The 13,451-nt window shown below is 36.2% G+C and overlaps 1 protein-coding gene across 1 annotated transcript in view; it reads right to left on the minus strand.

Moving 5' to 3' along the window:
* Positions 1–2,253: 2,253 nt before the first annotated feature.
* Positions 2,254–13,451, minus strand: part of LOC126812428 (cGMP-dependent protein kinase, isozyme 1) — a 161,705-nt gene continuing 150,507 nt past the window's right edge. The window contains exons 7-12 of the mRNA XM_050538821.1: positions 11,964–12,027; positions 7,768–7,845; positions 7,361–7,455; positions 5,534–5,602; positions 3,786–3,863; positions 2,254–2,329 (exon numbers count right to left, since the gene is read on the minus strand). Of these exons, the coding sequence (XP_050394778.1) occupies positions 2,254–2,329; positions 3,786–3,863; positions 5,534–5,602; positions 7,361–7,455; positions 7,768–7,845; positions 11,964–12,027 (460 nt within the window). The remainder of the gene's footprint in view (positions 2,330–3,785; positions 3,864–5,533; positions 5,603–7,360; positions 7,456–7,767; positions 7,846–11,963; positions 12,028–13,451) is intronic.

Below are 13,451 nucleotides of genomic sequence, written 5' to 3' on the forward strand. Positions count from 1 at the left end.
GAAGATGAATTTTCAAAGACGAATAATTATCTATATAGTATATAAATAAATAAAAAGGAAAAATATCATATTTTTAATCAATAACAATCAGTTTGTTAACCCGGAAGTTTAAATAATTGTAAAGCTGGATAAATACTTATAATAAAATGAAAAGTATCATATTTTGAATCAATAACATTAACTTTAAAACCTGGAAGATGAAATATATAGTTGTAAAGCTGGATAAATATACCCATTTAAGATACTACATTAAACAATAAACATACATTATGCAAGAGCTAAATCTACCTAATACAGGTCTTTCTTTAGGCCTGAAATGTTACCTAAATATTACATTAATTAACTTATCCAGACCATAATCTACTCTCGATGGCATCGTTAGCCTGTGATATTTACTGGATTAGAACCCGTTCTGCTGCTTCTGATTAAATCAAAAAATGGATAATCGAGACTATGTTTTTTTATCGTACCGACTTTAATAATGATGATCGAGACTAGGCCCAAAATTCAATCGCTAAGTACTCGGTTCAGGGTGGATCAATATGACTGAAATTTTCAGCAAATTCCCTTTACATTATCTAGTTTTTAACTATTATAATGAGAACTACCAGCTCTTTATCTAATCTCCCATAATGTATCTTTAATTAATATCTCGGTTCAGACTGAAAGTTTCAGCATATTCCCTTTACATTATCTAGTTTTTAACTATTATAGTGAGAACTACCAGCTCTTTATCTAATCTCCCATAATGTATCTTTAATTAATATCTCGGTTCAGACTGAAAGTTTCAGCATATTCCCTTTACATTATCTAGTTTTTAACTATTATAGTGAGAACTACCAGCTCTTTATCTAATATCCAATAATGTATCTTTAATAAAAAAAAAATGAACAATAAATATATTATGGATAAGAAAGTATATTGTATTAATAAAATAAAATAAAAAATCAATTTAGCATCATCTATTTACTAGTAGTAATATTTCCTAGTGGTTTCTTCGGGAATGGTAATTATTATAAAATTATAAAATGAAAATAACCATAATTAGCCTAGAAAAACTACAAAAATATCTTGATATTGTATATTATTTAAGGTCACCGGAAAAGCTTCATAAATATTTTAAATAACACAAGTAATTATTATGTCAACATATCCTTTCCTTAAGTACAACATGATCCCGAATGTCAATGTTAGCTGCCAACTTTGGCAGAAAGTTACGACTTCTCCCTGAGAACGGTGGAAATTCCTAACGTTGAAATTTACCTGTGGCAGGTAACATTGACATTCAGGATCGTGTATACTTCTGGAGAGAGGGAGAGAGAGAGAGAGAGAAATGAGGTTTAACGTCCAATCGACACAAACTAGGTCATTTCGGGACTAACATATGGTTTAATTTTATTTCAATAATTCGCTTGCGCGTAGGGGTCTTTACCAGTGGGAGGAAACCGGAGGACCCGGAGAAAACCCACGAGGTATGTGATACTTATGGAAAGGATATGTCGACATAATTACTTGCATTATTTAAAAATATTATGACGTTTTTCTGGTGACCTTTAAGGGCCTAACACTGTAACCTGGGTCTCATTTTATCTTGCGTATTTACCCTAATTTCTTTCGCATTCATTCAATATCAAATCTTCATTCAATATTTACCAGCGTTTAATTTCCCCTGCATACATCAATAATCAATTGGGTCAGGTTTTTTTCAAACATTAATCGGTAAATTAAACGCTTGGTTTAACATCCACTCGACACAAACTAGGTTATTTCGGAACTAACATATATGGTTCAATTTTGATCCAATAATTTGCTTGCGCATAGTGGGTATTTAGTAGTGGGAGGAAACTGGAGGACCCAGAGAAAACCCACTAGGTTGGACAGGCGAGCCTACTTCTTGTCACATACAAGAGGGGAATCGAAACCACGCCACTTGACTCAATGACAGACCTTATGATCCAACACCCATGTGTAAACCATCGGCCACCCAACCCTCCGATGATTTGGGGCAATTTTAGACTATTTTTATGAAATTTCAAAATAAGATTTGATATTGAAAAAACGTGAAAGAAATGATAGCAAAATACACAAGATTACACCATACCTGAGTTACAGTGTATTCTACCATGATAGGATTATCTGGTTATTTTACGGGGGATTATTTGATGGTTGGTTATTTCAACAGGTTATTTTAGACAGTTATTTCAGGGGTTATCGAGATTAAGAAACGTATTGGATAAAATTAACAATTCATTACTATTTTCGTTCTGTTATTCCAATTTTTTTTTTAGTTTTTGGAACTAGATCACGAGGACTGCTGACCATACTGCAGCTAAAACAAACCAAAATTTAATCAAATGTCAGTTAAAAAATTGTTCAATTTAATATCTAATATGAGACCACCCCTTTCATATCTAATTATGTGAGATCACCATCACTTTAATACCTAATGTGAAAGCACCCTTTTAATATCTAATATGAGACCACCCCTTTCATATCTAATTATGTAAGACCACCCCTTAAATATCTAATTATGTGAGACCACCACTTTAATACCTAATGTGAAAACAAACTTTTAATATCTAATTTGAGAGCATCCCTTTAATATCTATTTATGTGGGACCACCCCTTTCAGGTCTAATTATGTGAGACCACCACTTTAATACCTAATGTGAAAACAACCTTTTAATATCTAATTTGAGAACATCCCTTTAATATCTATTTATGTGGGACCACCCCTTTCAGGTCTAATTATGCGAGGGTACCCTTTTCATGTCTAATGTGATACCATCTCTTTAATATCTAATTATGTGAGACCATCCATTTAAACATACATTATTCAAGAGGGCTAGGGGTCTGACATAGGCATTTTGCCTGTTCCCCAATTTCCCATTCATTTATAGTGAATAAAATATGTCTTAAAAAAAAAAAGAAAAAAAAAAAGAAGTAAATCTGCTTATTGTAGGTATTTCTTTAAGCCTGAAATGTTATCTAAATTATTTTTTAGACATTAATTAACTTATCCAGACCATAAGCAACGCTTAATATCAATGCTAGCCTGCGATATTTACTGGATTTGAATACATTTTGTGATTGATGATCGTACCGACTTTAGTAATGATGATCGAGGCTAGGCCTAAAATTTAATCGCTAAAATCTCTGTTCAGAGTGGATTAATTTGACTGAAAGTTTCGGCATATTCTCTTTATCTTATCCATAATTTAACGATTATAGCGAGAACTGTCAACTCTTTATCTAATCTCCCATAAAGCCCTTTAAATATCTAATATTAATACACCCCATTGGTGTTCATCTATTATATTGTCAAGTCGTAACTGTAATATTTATATAGAATATTATTAATTTATAATTGAGAGACATAGATAGATTAATTATTACTTTATATTGATTTATCTTGCTGTTTCCTGGTGAATATCATATTACACGTGAAATAAACGGTTATAAACCAACAAATGTTTTAATCATTTAAACATTCACTTGTCTACTGTTATATAAAATACGAGAGAGAGAGAGAGAGGGGGGGGGGACGCATACTATTAAGTCAATTCGGGTCTAGCATATGGCTAATTTTTAGTATAATAATTCACTTGAACGTAGAGGTCTTTAGCTGTGGGAGTGAACCTTTGACCAAAGTTGAAGATGATCTTATCAAATAGATCTAACCAAGACCAATATGAAGACTGAACTTTTTTTTTTGACTCCCATCCGTAGGACTAGACAGGGAACTGGAGGGGTTATTCTACAGTTAGTAGGAGATAGATACTTACCGGGACGCACCGCGGGCTGCATCACCATAATCTTTATTTCTTAATTCATTTAAATCACCAATTAACTGATTGAATGAACTGTAAAACATAAAATAAACATTTAAATCACCAATTAACTGATTGAATGAACCGTAAAACATAAAATAAACATTTAAATCACCAATTAACTGATTGAATGAACTGTAAAACATAAAATAAACATAGATAGAGAATCTCCTACGAGTCGATAAAGTAAAAAAAATGATAAATAAAATCTCTTACAAGTCTCCTATCAAAACAATTGATAAAGTAAAAAAAACCATAAATAATATCTCTTGTGAGTATTTTTTTATATCAAAAAATATGAACACAAGTTGATAAAGAAAAAAAAAAAAAAATAAATAATAACTCCTACAATTATTTTTTTAAATCAAAAAATATCAACACAAGTTGATAAAGGAAAAAAAAAGATAAATAAAATCTCCTGCAAGTATTTTTTTTTATATGAAAAAAATACCAACACCCATTTTTTTACTTTATGGACTTGTGTTGATATTTTTTGATATCAAAAAAGACTCATAGGAGATTTTATTTATCACCCAATCCTTTCTCAGTTTTAGATTTGCGTACAAATTGATACATGAATGAATTGAGGTCATCAATAAATACTTATATCGTGCTAATCTACATTTCATGGCTGTTCTAAAAATATCGGAGATATATTTCTATGACGATAAACATCTTCTTGAAATGTTTTAAAATTAAACCATTTTTAGACAACAAAGAAATTAAATGTTCTTCAAACGAGAACGAGATAATTTGATAGATTATGAATGTTTGTTTTCTCCCTTACTTCTAACTCCCTCTGATTGAGTTCATCAATTAATCGAGTAAATGATGTGTAATATTAAACTTCTGACTTTATTCAATTAAACCATCCCTTAACTAATGAAATATTCTCAATATGTCATTCTATATCTTGTTATTCTTATAAATTATTCACAAGCTTAAATTATTGCTAGTGGCCTAGTTTCCTACTTCTCAGCACCATCCCAGAGAGAGAGAGACAGAGAGGCAGAGAGAGAAATGGGGTTTAATGTCCACTCAACACAAACTAGGTCATTTTGGGACTAACATAGACTGTAGGTTCCTACTTTTCAGCACCAATAGAGAGAGAGAGAGAAAGAGAGAGAGAGAGAAAAAAAATGGGTTTAACAGCCACTTGACACAAACTAGGTCATTTTGGGACTAACATATGGTTCAATTTTATTTCAATAATTCACTTGCATGTAGGGGTCTTTAGCACTGGGAAGAAATTGGAGGACCCGGAGAAAACCCATGAGGTTGGACAGGCCACCCTACTCCTTGTCACGGTGAATTGAAACCACACCAGTTGACCCAATGACAGACCTAATGATACAACCCACACATACTTACCATTCGGCCACACAACCCCTGGCTCTAGTGGCCATTGGAAATATTCTATGGTTCAATTTTACTTTAATGATTCGCTTGCACGTAGGGGTCTTTAGCAGTGGGAGGAAACCGGAGAACCCGGAGAAAACCCCTGAGGTTGGTGGCCATTGGAAATATTCTATAGCTTTCTACTTTTAATTACAAACCGATCGAATGAATATGGAAATATGATATTCTCCGTATCATAGATTTAAACTGTTGGCCATTGAAAGGAAATGAAATGGGATATAGTGTTTTACGCTTCTACCTCGCAGGTATCAACATAGAAATATGACACACAAATAATTACTTACTCTCGATCTACCGTTAAACATTCAACACCAGGTGGCAGTGCAATCACATTTGCTGTTCTACGATCTTCGCTAAAAATATAAACAATATTTTACAATTTCGTTAATATGAAGATTAAAAACTGTTTATAGTCCACACTAAAGAGAGAGAGACTGGGTCATTTTGGGACTAACACATGATTCAATTTTATTTAAACAAACGAGAGAAATGGGGTTTAAGGTCCACTTGACACAAACTAGGTCATTTCGGGACTAACACATGGTTCAATTTTATTTCAATAATTTGCATGCTTGTAGGGGAGGAAACCTGAAGACCTTGAGAAAACCCATGAGGTTGGTACTGGCTAGCGAGCCAGCATCTTACTCGCTGAGTCACTGTGAACCACCCACCCAACTATAGGATTGTTAAAGCATTTTGTCAACTCTGCCATCATTTTGCGATCCAGTAGTTAGATCTATTCATTTTGCACAACCTTTGACCTCATCTTCACCTTATTCTCTATTCCATCAAAACTTAGACATTATTTTCAATTTAAGGGCCGGTCACACAGGCTTCCGCGAGTTGATCACGAGTGTATCGCGAGGAAGAACTGTCAAACGCGAAGTAAGCGCGGTCACAAGTGAATGACACGTGAATGAAACGTGGTGGACTCGCGAATAACAAGTGCGCACACGCGCGAAAAATTTTACACGCGCACGGAGTCCGATTTTATTTTTGAGCAGCACAAAAATTAGGCGCAACGGCCACCGCGTGTCGCACACGTGGTGTAAACGCTGTACAAACGCGGGCCAAACGCGATAACACGTGGTACACTCGCGGATCACAAGTGGACGACAAGTGGTCACTCGCGGGCAAACGCAAAATTTCTTCGTGTGACTGCGTGTGTAGCACTTGTCATCCACTTGTGATCCGCGTGTCTACAGCGTTCCTACCACCTGTGATAGCGTGTGCTCCACGTGTAAAAGGCTTCCTCAGGGATTGTGTCACGAGTCATCCGCGGGCCATTCGCGTGTTTTCGCGTTGAATCGCGATTGAACCACGACTGATTCGCGTGTCGTCCACGACCCAATCTCGTTTGTACCACTAGTTATTTCTGCTATAAAAAGATCGCGTGTGGGCCATTTTTCATCAGTTGTGATCAAGACGTTGATTTCGGTGCCATGATTTTGATCTTTACTCTACGGAATATTGATCGATACTGATCCAGAACACCGGACGCGGCGGCTTTTATACACGCGGGCGGCAAGCGGAGCACAAGTGATCGGCACGTGATTCACACGCGGAGCACATGTGGAGCACAAGTGATACACACGCGCTGCGTGTGACCCCATTTTCTGACCACAAGCGCTCACACACGGAGGACTCGTGGTGGACACGCGATGCACACGCGCGCGTGTGGTCCACTTGTCATTCGCGTGTCCAGCATGTCTGAGACAAATTGGTTGATTTTCACCGCGTGTAGAAAAAATTTGCAAAATTTATAGCAAAATTACACGTGATCAACTCGCGGAAGCCTGTGTGACCGGCCCATTAAACATATATTATGCAAGAGCTAAATTTGCCTATTACAGATCTTTCTTTAGGCCTGAAATGTTATCTTAATTATTAATTAGACATTAATTAACTTATCCAGACCATAAACAACTCTCGATGTCATCGCTAGCCTGCGATAGTTACTGGATTTGAATCCGATCTGCTGCTCAACGCTCATTGATGATTAAATGAAAAAATGGATAATTGAGACTATGTATTCTATCGTACCAATCAGGGCTAGACTAAAATTCAAAAGCTAATATCTCGGTTCAGGGTGGAGCAATTTTAAATCCTACCTTAATAAAGCCTTTTCACCAAAATAATCTCCCCTTTTCAGTTTGCGTATTTCTTGTGGGTTATTATGTCCTTGTATTCTCTGAGTAACTTTAACCTGTAGAATAATAAAAACAAAACACTGAATATAATATTTTTAATGGTGAATATGTTTTTAAGTTTGGAATACTACAAAAATAGGAAATCACTGCGAGCTAGAAATTAATGAAGAAATTAAAAGATATTTAATTTCACAATAAGCGTAAAATTATATTTTATGTCAAATTTGGCTGAAAATGGTGTCTTAGATGAAATTCCATTCTAAAGTCTTTTATTAAAGCTATTTCAAGTCCCAAGTTCAGGCTGGATGGAGATGATAGATGAGACTGGATAGGGATATGATCTCCCGAAAAAAACACATTGTACGTACCTCTCCTTTATTTAAGATAAAGAAAGAATCACCAGTAGCGCCCTCACGGATAATATATTCTCCCTCATGGTAAAAATCCTGAAAAATACAATCCAATATTTTACAACAAACAAATAAATAAATTATTCTTTCATCCATTGGCAATACTGTCAAAACTAACCAGTGTTTCTTAAACTACATGGTAGCACAAACTGGGCGTTTTTCTGATGAATCTTGATGGCATTTAATACTTTCTGGATGGCAATCTATTGGATTTGTGTATTAGATTCTAGATGGTAAACTCAGTTTCTTTCCCTTTTTCATCAAATCTGAATGATACCCGGTCCCTAGTGTAATGTGTATGCTAATATGCTTACTCCTATGCATGTAACTTCTTACTAACACATGTTAAATTGGCTATTTACAAATGTAAATATGCTAATTTACATGACTTATTTTAAAAAAAAATTGCAGTTAGAATTTGTATTTTGTTCTATTTCCATTATTACTCTTAATTTTTGTTGTCAGTTTAACTTCGTTAACATTTTGACATTTTACAATTTAATGTTTCACGGTAAAGGCGCCATAATTCTAAAGCTCATTTTGGTAGTAGACGACGCTGTTTACAATTGTATGGTGGCGCATTGGGAAATGTAAATCGCATATTAGCATACGCATTACTAGGTGAGGAATTAGATTTATGGGGGAAATTCCGCTCCATAGACAACAAGGCTTTATTTCTTTGACGTCTTTCTTGTAAATCATCCCTTGTTTTTTGGGGGTTTTTTTCATTATGAGTAAAAATTATTACTTGATGAGGTTTACTTTTTGTAATGTCTGTATTTTGGTCTTGTCAATTTTGTGTGTGTGTGTAGTGTGGTCCTCCTGCTATTACAATTACAGAACTCTTCATTTCTCGATCACTCTTAATGATTAACCCACGCAAGCTTCATCCGGTGACCCTGCATTTATTTTTTTGGAGAGAGAGAGAGAGAAATGGGGTTTAAAGTCCACTCGATACAGACTAGGTCATTTCGGGACTAACATGGTTTTAATTTTATTTCAATAATTCGCTTGCGCATAGGGGACTTTAATTAGCAGTGGGAGGAAACGGGAGGACCCAGAGAAAACTCACGAGGTTGGACAGGCAACCTTACTCCTTGTCACGTTCAACTGGGGATTCGAAACAACACCAGTTGACTCAATGACAGACTTTATGATACAGCACACACGTGTTAACCATTTGTCCATCCAACCCCCCCTTATTTTTTGGGCGAGAGTGACAATACCTCTTTATTCATTGAAATAGAAAAACATACTCATTGTTAATTAAATAAATAAACTAGAATATCAGAGTGAGTTAACAAGAAGCAAAGGAATAATTAGATTTTATTTTCTATGTTTGTTGTTCCTTCAACGGATCATTTTCTCATCAAGGTTCGATCAGCGAATATTCACCTCGTCCTGATTGATGGTTATTTAAGCAGTTTCGTTGATTTACAATTCTGTTAATCTACAAACAAACATGACTTGTTTGAGATCAATTATTACTCCATCAACAAAGACACACAGTCAAGTCAAAACAAAAATGTCTCGGAAATTTATTCCGAACACAACTGTCGAGTAATTCAATGTACGATTATTTTCTAGCGAGTAAATTTATGTCATGTTTTCATCGATAGCCTCGATAACTTGATTCAATTTTTTTTCCCAGGAGACTCGCTTGGCTAATAATGATCACGGATATGAAATGGTAGCGTTTTAGGTTAGTAACGTTAATCCCCCTGGACATATTATCGGAAGTACGAAAGCGTCTCCTTGAGACAGGCTGTCCAATCGAAGAATAACAAACTTGATTAAATAATATACAATCTTTCGTATTAATACGCCATGAGAGATATACGTAATCAATATTGCTATTAAAACCCACAAATTATTTCTTTATGATTTATTCCTTTGACTTTACGCCCATTTGAAGCTATGAATTGAATTCTTTAATGCTAAATCAATCAACACTTATTTAACATTTATTTAATGTAAAAGTACTCGGTAAAATTTGTTAATTGAATATATTCAGTCAGCAAACGTTTTAATGATCAATGTCTATAAAATCGATTTTACATCAGCAGCAAGGTCTCCATATATAGTATGTATATATATCATTTGTTCATTAACCCTTGTCGGTGCTCGTTGTGAGAATCACATAACAGGTATCATGGGGTCCATATGGACCCCAGTTATAATTCAAGTTTTTACGTACAGATATATTTGAATTAAAAGGAAGCGTTTGGTTTGAAAAACAACTAAATTATTATCCAAAAACATTTTGGTGGCATATGGAAAAGATTTAATAATTCTCACCAAATTGCTACTTTGTGTACTATGTGATAAAGAGGTTAAATGGCAATTCACGCTTGATACAAAAACCATTCAATATTTGGAATTCATCATTTAATTTTTGGTATTTGTAACATGCAGATGCTAAAAGAGAGAATACTCTTGCATACACAATATGGTTTTCAGGCAGAAAACACATTAGAAAAATCACTACTGTGAGTTATAAGTTAGGGGTCCGGTTGGACTCCTTGTTCCCTTCAAGCGTTGGGCCTGATTTGCATGTAACATAACTCTGCATGTGGAAAGCATATGAATACCAATCTCTTTGCTACGTGTAAAAATGTATAGGAGACAAAGTCACTAAATTTCAGAAAGTTGTATCCAGTAGTTATTACAAAACAATATAAAACATGTGCATGGGGTCCACGGAGACCCCACGTGAACTGACAAGGGTTAAACATACGGGGATGGCCGAATGGCTAGCACGTGCGCGCTGTATCATAAGGTCTGCCATGGAGACAATTGGCGTGGTTTTGATTCCCTGTTTGTATGTGGCAAGGAGTAGGATCGCCTGTCCAACCTCGCGGGTTTTCTCCGGGTCCTCCGGTTTCCTCCCACTGCTAAAGACCCCTACGCTCAAGCGAATTAATGAAATAAAATTGAATCATGTGTTAATCCCGAAATGATCTAGTTTGTGTTGAGTGGACGGTAAACCCATTTCTCTCTTCTCTCTTGCTATGAGGGACATTTTGCATCTGGACACACCATTTAAATTATTAAACACGTAGACCAGCTATGCAAGATCATTTTCGATGTTCCAAAGTAAAACTTCGGTACTAAGACCCCCTAAATATAAATTTTAAATGTTCCTATTATTAATTAGAACAGGTTTCGCTTTAGTTTTTATATTTTATGTTGACATTTTATTGCTTTAAATCTGCCTTGTGCAAAAACGGTAAATTTCACCTTTTGACCTCCAGGGTCACTAAGACTAAAGGTGAATTTAGCAAGTTTACATTTTTATTGAAAGTGTGATTACTTTCGATCATTTTCAGCTTCTTTTCATAATACAAGAATGACCGCTCATTCACTTTCAGTGCAAATGAACTCATTTGACCTTTGACCCTGAATATCTCGAAAACGCCCTGATTACGCAGACTGATTACCACTCAGCATCGTATTCTACGCAAAATTTTACTCTAGAAAAGTTGGGTCTGTTTTTGTCCCCATTTGATGGACACCCCCCCGTGCTGAGCCTCCAGACTATGTCTTCTCGATAGGAAATAAATTCTGCTGATTCCAGAGTTTCAATTATTCAACAATTTTCTGCTGGATATAAAATAAATTCTCCTGTTTCCGGAGTTTCAGAAACTCAACAATTCTTCCTTAATTATGTGTCAATTCTGTCAACTTTTTACACAGATTTTCTGATATTTCCTCCTGCAAGGGAAATGCTGTACATGCCTGTTAGCACTAACATAAAAGAAAGTTAAAGGACTAGGTTCAGACTATGACGTCATCGTAGCCATCTTGAAGAGAGAGAGAGAAATGGGGTTTAACATCCACTTGACACAAACACAGGTCATTTTAGGACTAACATTTGGTTCAATTTTATTTCAATAATTCGCTTGCGCGTAGGGGTCTTTAGCAGTGGGATGGAACCAGAGGACCCGGAGGAAACCCAGGGTGTTGGGCAGGCGAACCCACAAGGTCGGACAAGCGAACCTACTCCTTGGTACATATAACATTCCTAAGTGAACGTCATATCAACTTTACCATGTGCTTCATATGAACTAAAATATCAACTTATCAGAAGATACATGATAAAATAAAATATCAACTTATCATAAGATACATGATCAAATAAAATAATTACTTACGATTTCTAAAACGTCTGCTAATTTGGAAAGTTTATCAGCAGGCAGATCACGGAGTAAAGGCACACTGAAAAAACAAGATGAATGAAAATCGATTAAAATTGAGGCAATACCACTTGGTTCCTAGCATGGGTTGGCCATATATGCTGGTCATAACCAAAATATCTCGTGACCTAGCTATGATCGACCTCCGTCATTAGCTCAGTATAGGAGCAGAACAGTAGGATGTTAAACCCCATTTCATTTCATTTCATTTTATTAACCGAGACTATTGATATTCATCCTATCGTCTGAACAATTTACAGGACACGTTGAATGTCAATCAAGCTCGTCTGATTTGAAATCAGTATGTGTTCATCGACATTGTTGCTCTGTGTTGACAGATTGTTTCTCTTGTCTGGGGGTTGGATGGCCGAATGGTTAGCCTGTGCGCATTGTATCATAAGGTCTGTCATTGAGTCAACTGGCATGGTTTCGATAACAAGGAGTAGGGTCGCCTGCCCAACTTCGTGGGTTTTCTCCAGGTACTCAAAATGAAATGAAATGAAATGAAATGGGGTTTAACGTCCTACTCTTCTGCACCTAACCTGGGCTAATTGAAGACGGGCATACGCCATACAGTGTGCTATGAGGGAAATTTTGCCCGGGCAGCGGCGCTACGGCCTACTCTTATATCGAATTCCAACTGCCAAGGGATCTTTTACGTGCACGCCAATGTGTACACGGGGCCTCGGTTTTTCGTCCCATCCGAACGACTAGGCAGCTGTCCTTGTCAGGCCCTCCTTTCTGCATCACTGACAAGGGGAAACCACGCCGGAAAATCGAGATGAACTTTCTCGGCCAATGCAGGGATCGAACACCCGACCTCCAGGCTAGCGAGCCAGCGTCTTACCCACTTAGCCACGTGATTCCCTCCAGGTACTCAAGTTTCCTGCCACTGTTAAAGACCTCTAATGTCACTTATGTAAGCTAAGCATGGATGTACTCCATGTATAATACTCTTCTCCATTAGCCCAGTCGAAAAATAAGACCTTAAACCCCATTTCATTTCATTTCATTTGCCTTTAATGAAGGAAACAAAACGAATCAGACAAAAACCGAGCTTCACATAGATCTGTAGCTGTACAAAGTCTTGAGGGAGAGGAATTAAATTTCTCTAAGGTGTGCTTTATAGCCGAGAAAAAATGTTGACGAATGGTATGACATAGAAGCTGAAGGCGTTGTTTTAATTTCCCATCGGAATTAACATCTTTTAACTGATTGAACAAAAGATGAAAAAGCTATTCATCTTGGTGGCACGTCAAAAAAAAACCTAACACAAGAGAATAACACATGGTGTCCATCCACTCTCAGCTTACATAAGTGATGTTGATGTTTTCTTAAAATGACTGGTCCATTATTTTAGTATGGTGGCTGGAGAGAGAGAGAGAGAGAGAGAGAGAGAGAGAGAGAGAGAGAGAGAGTTCAGTTTTGACAGACAGACAGAAATGG

This window comes from Patella vulgata, chromosome 2 (genome assembly GCF_932274485.2).
Source record: "Patella vulgata chromosome 2, xgPatVulg1.2, whole genome shotgun sequence".
Taxonomy (NCBI): domain Eukaryota; kingdom Metazoa; phylum Mollusca; class Gastropoda; family Patellidae; genus Patella; species Patella vulgata.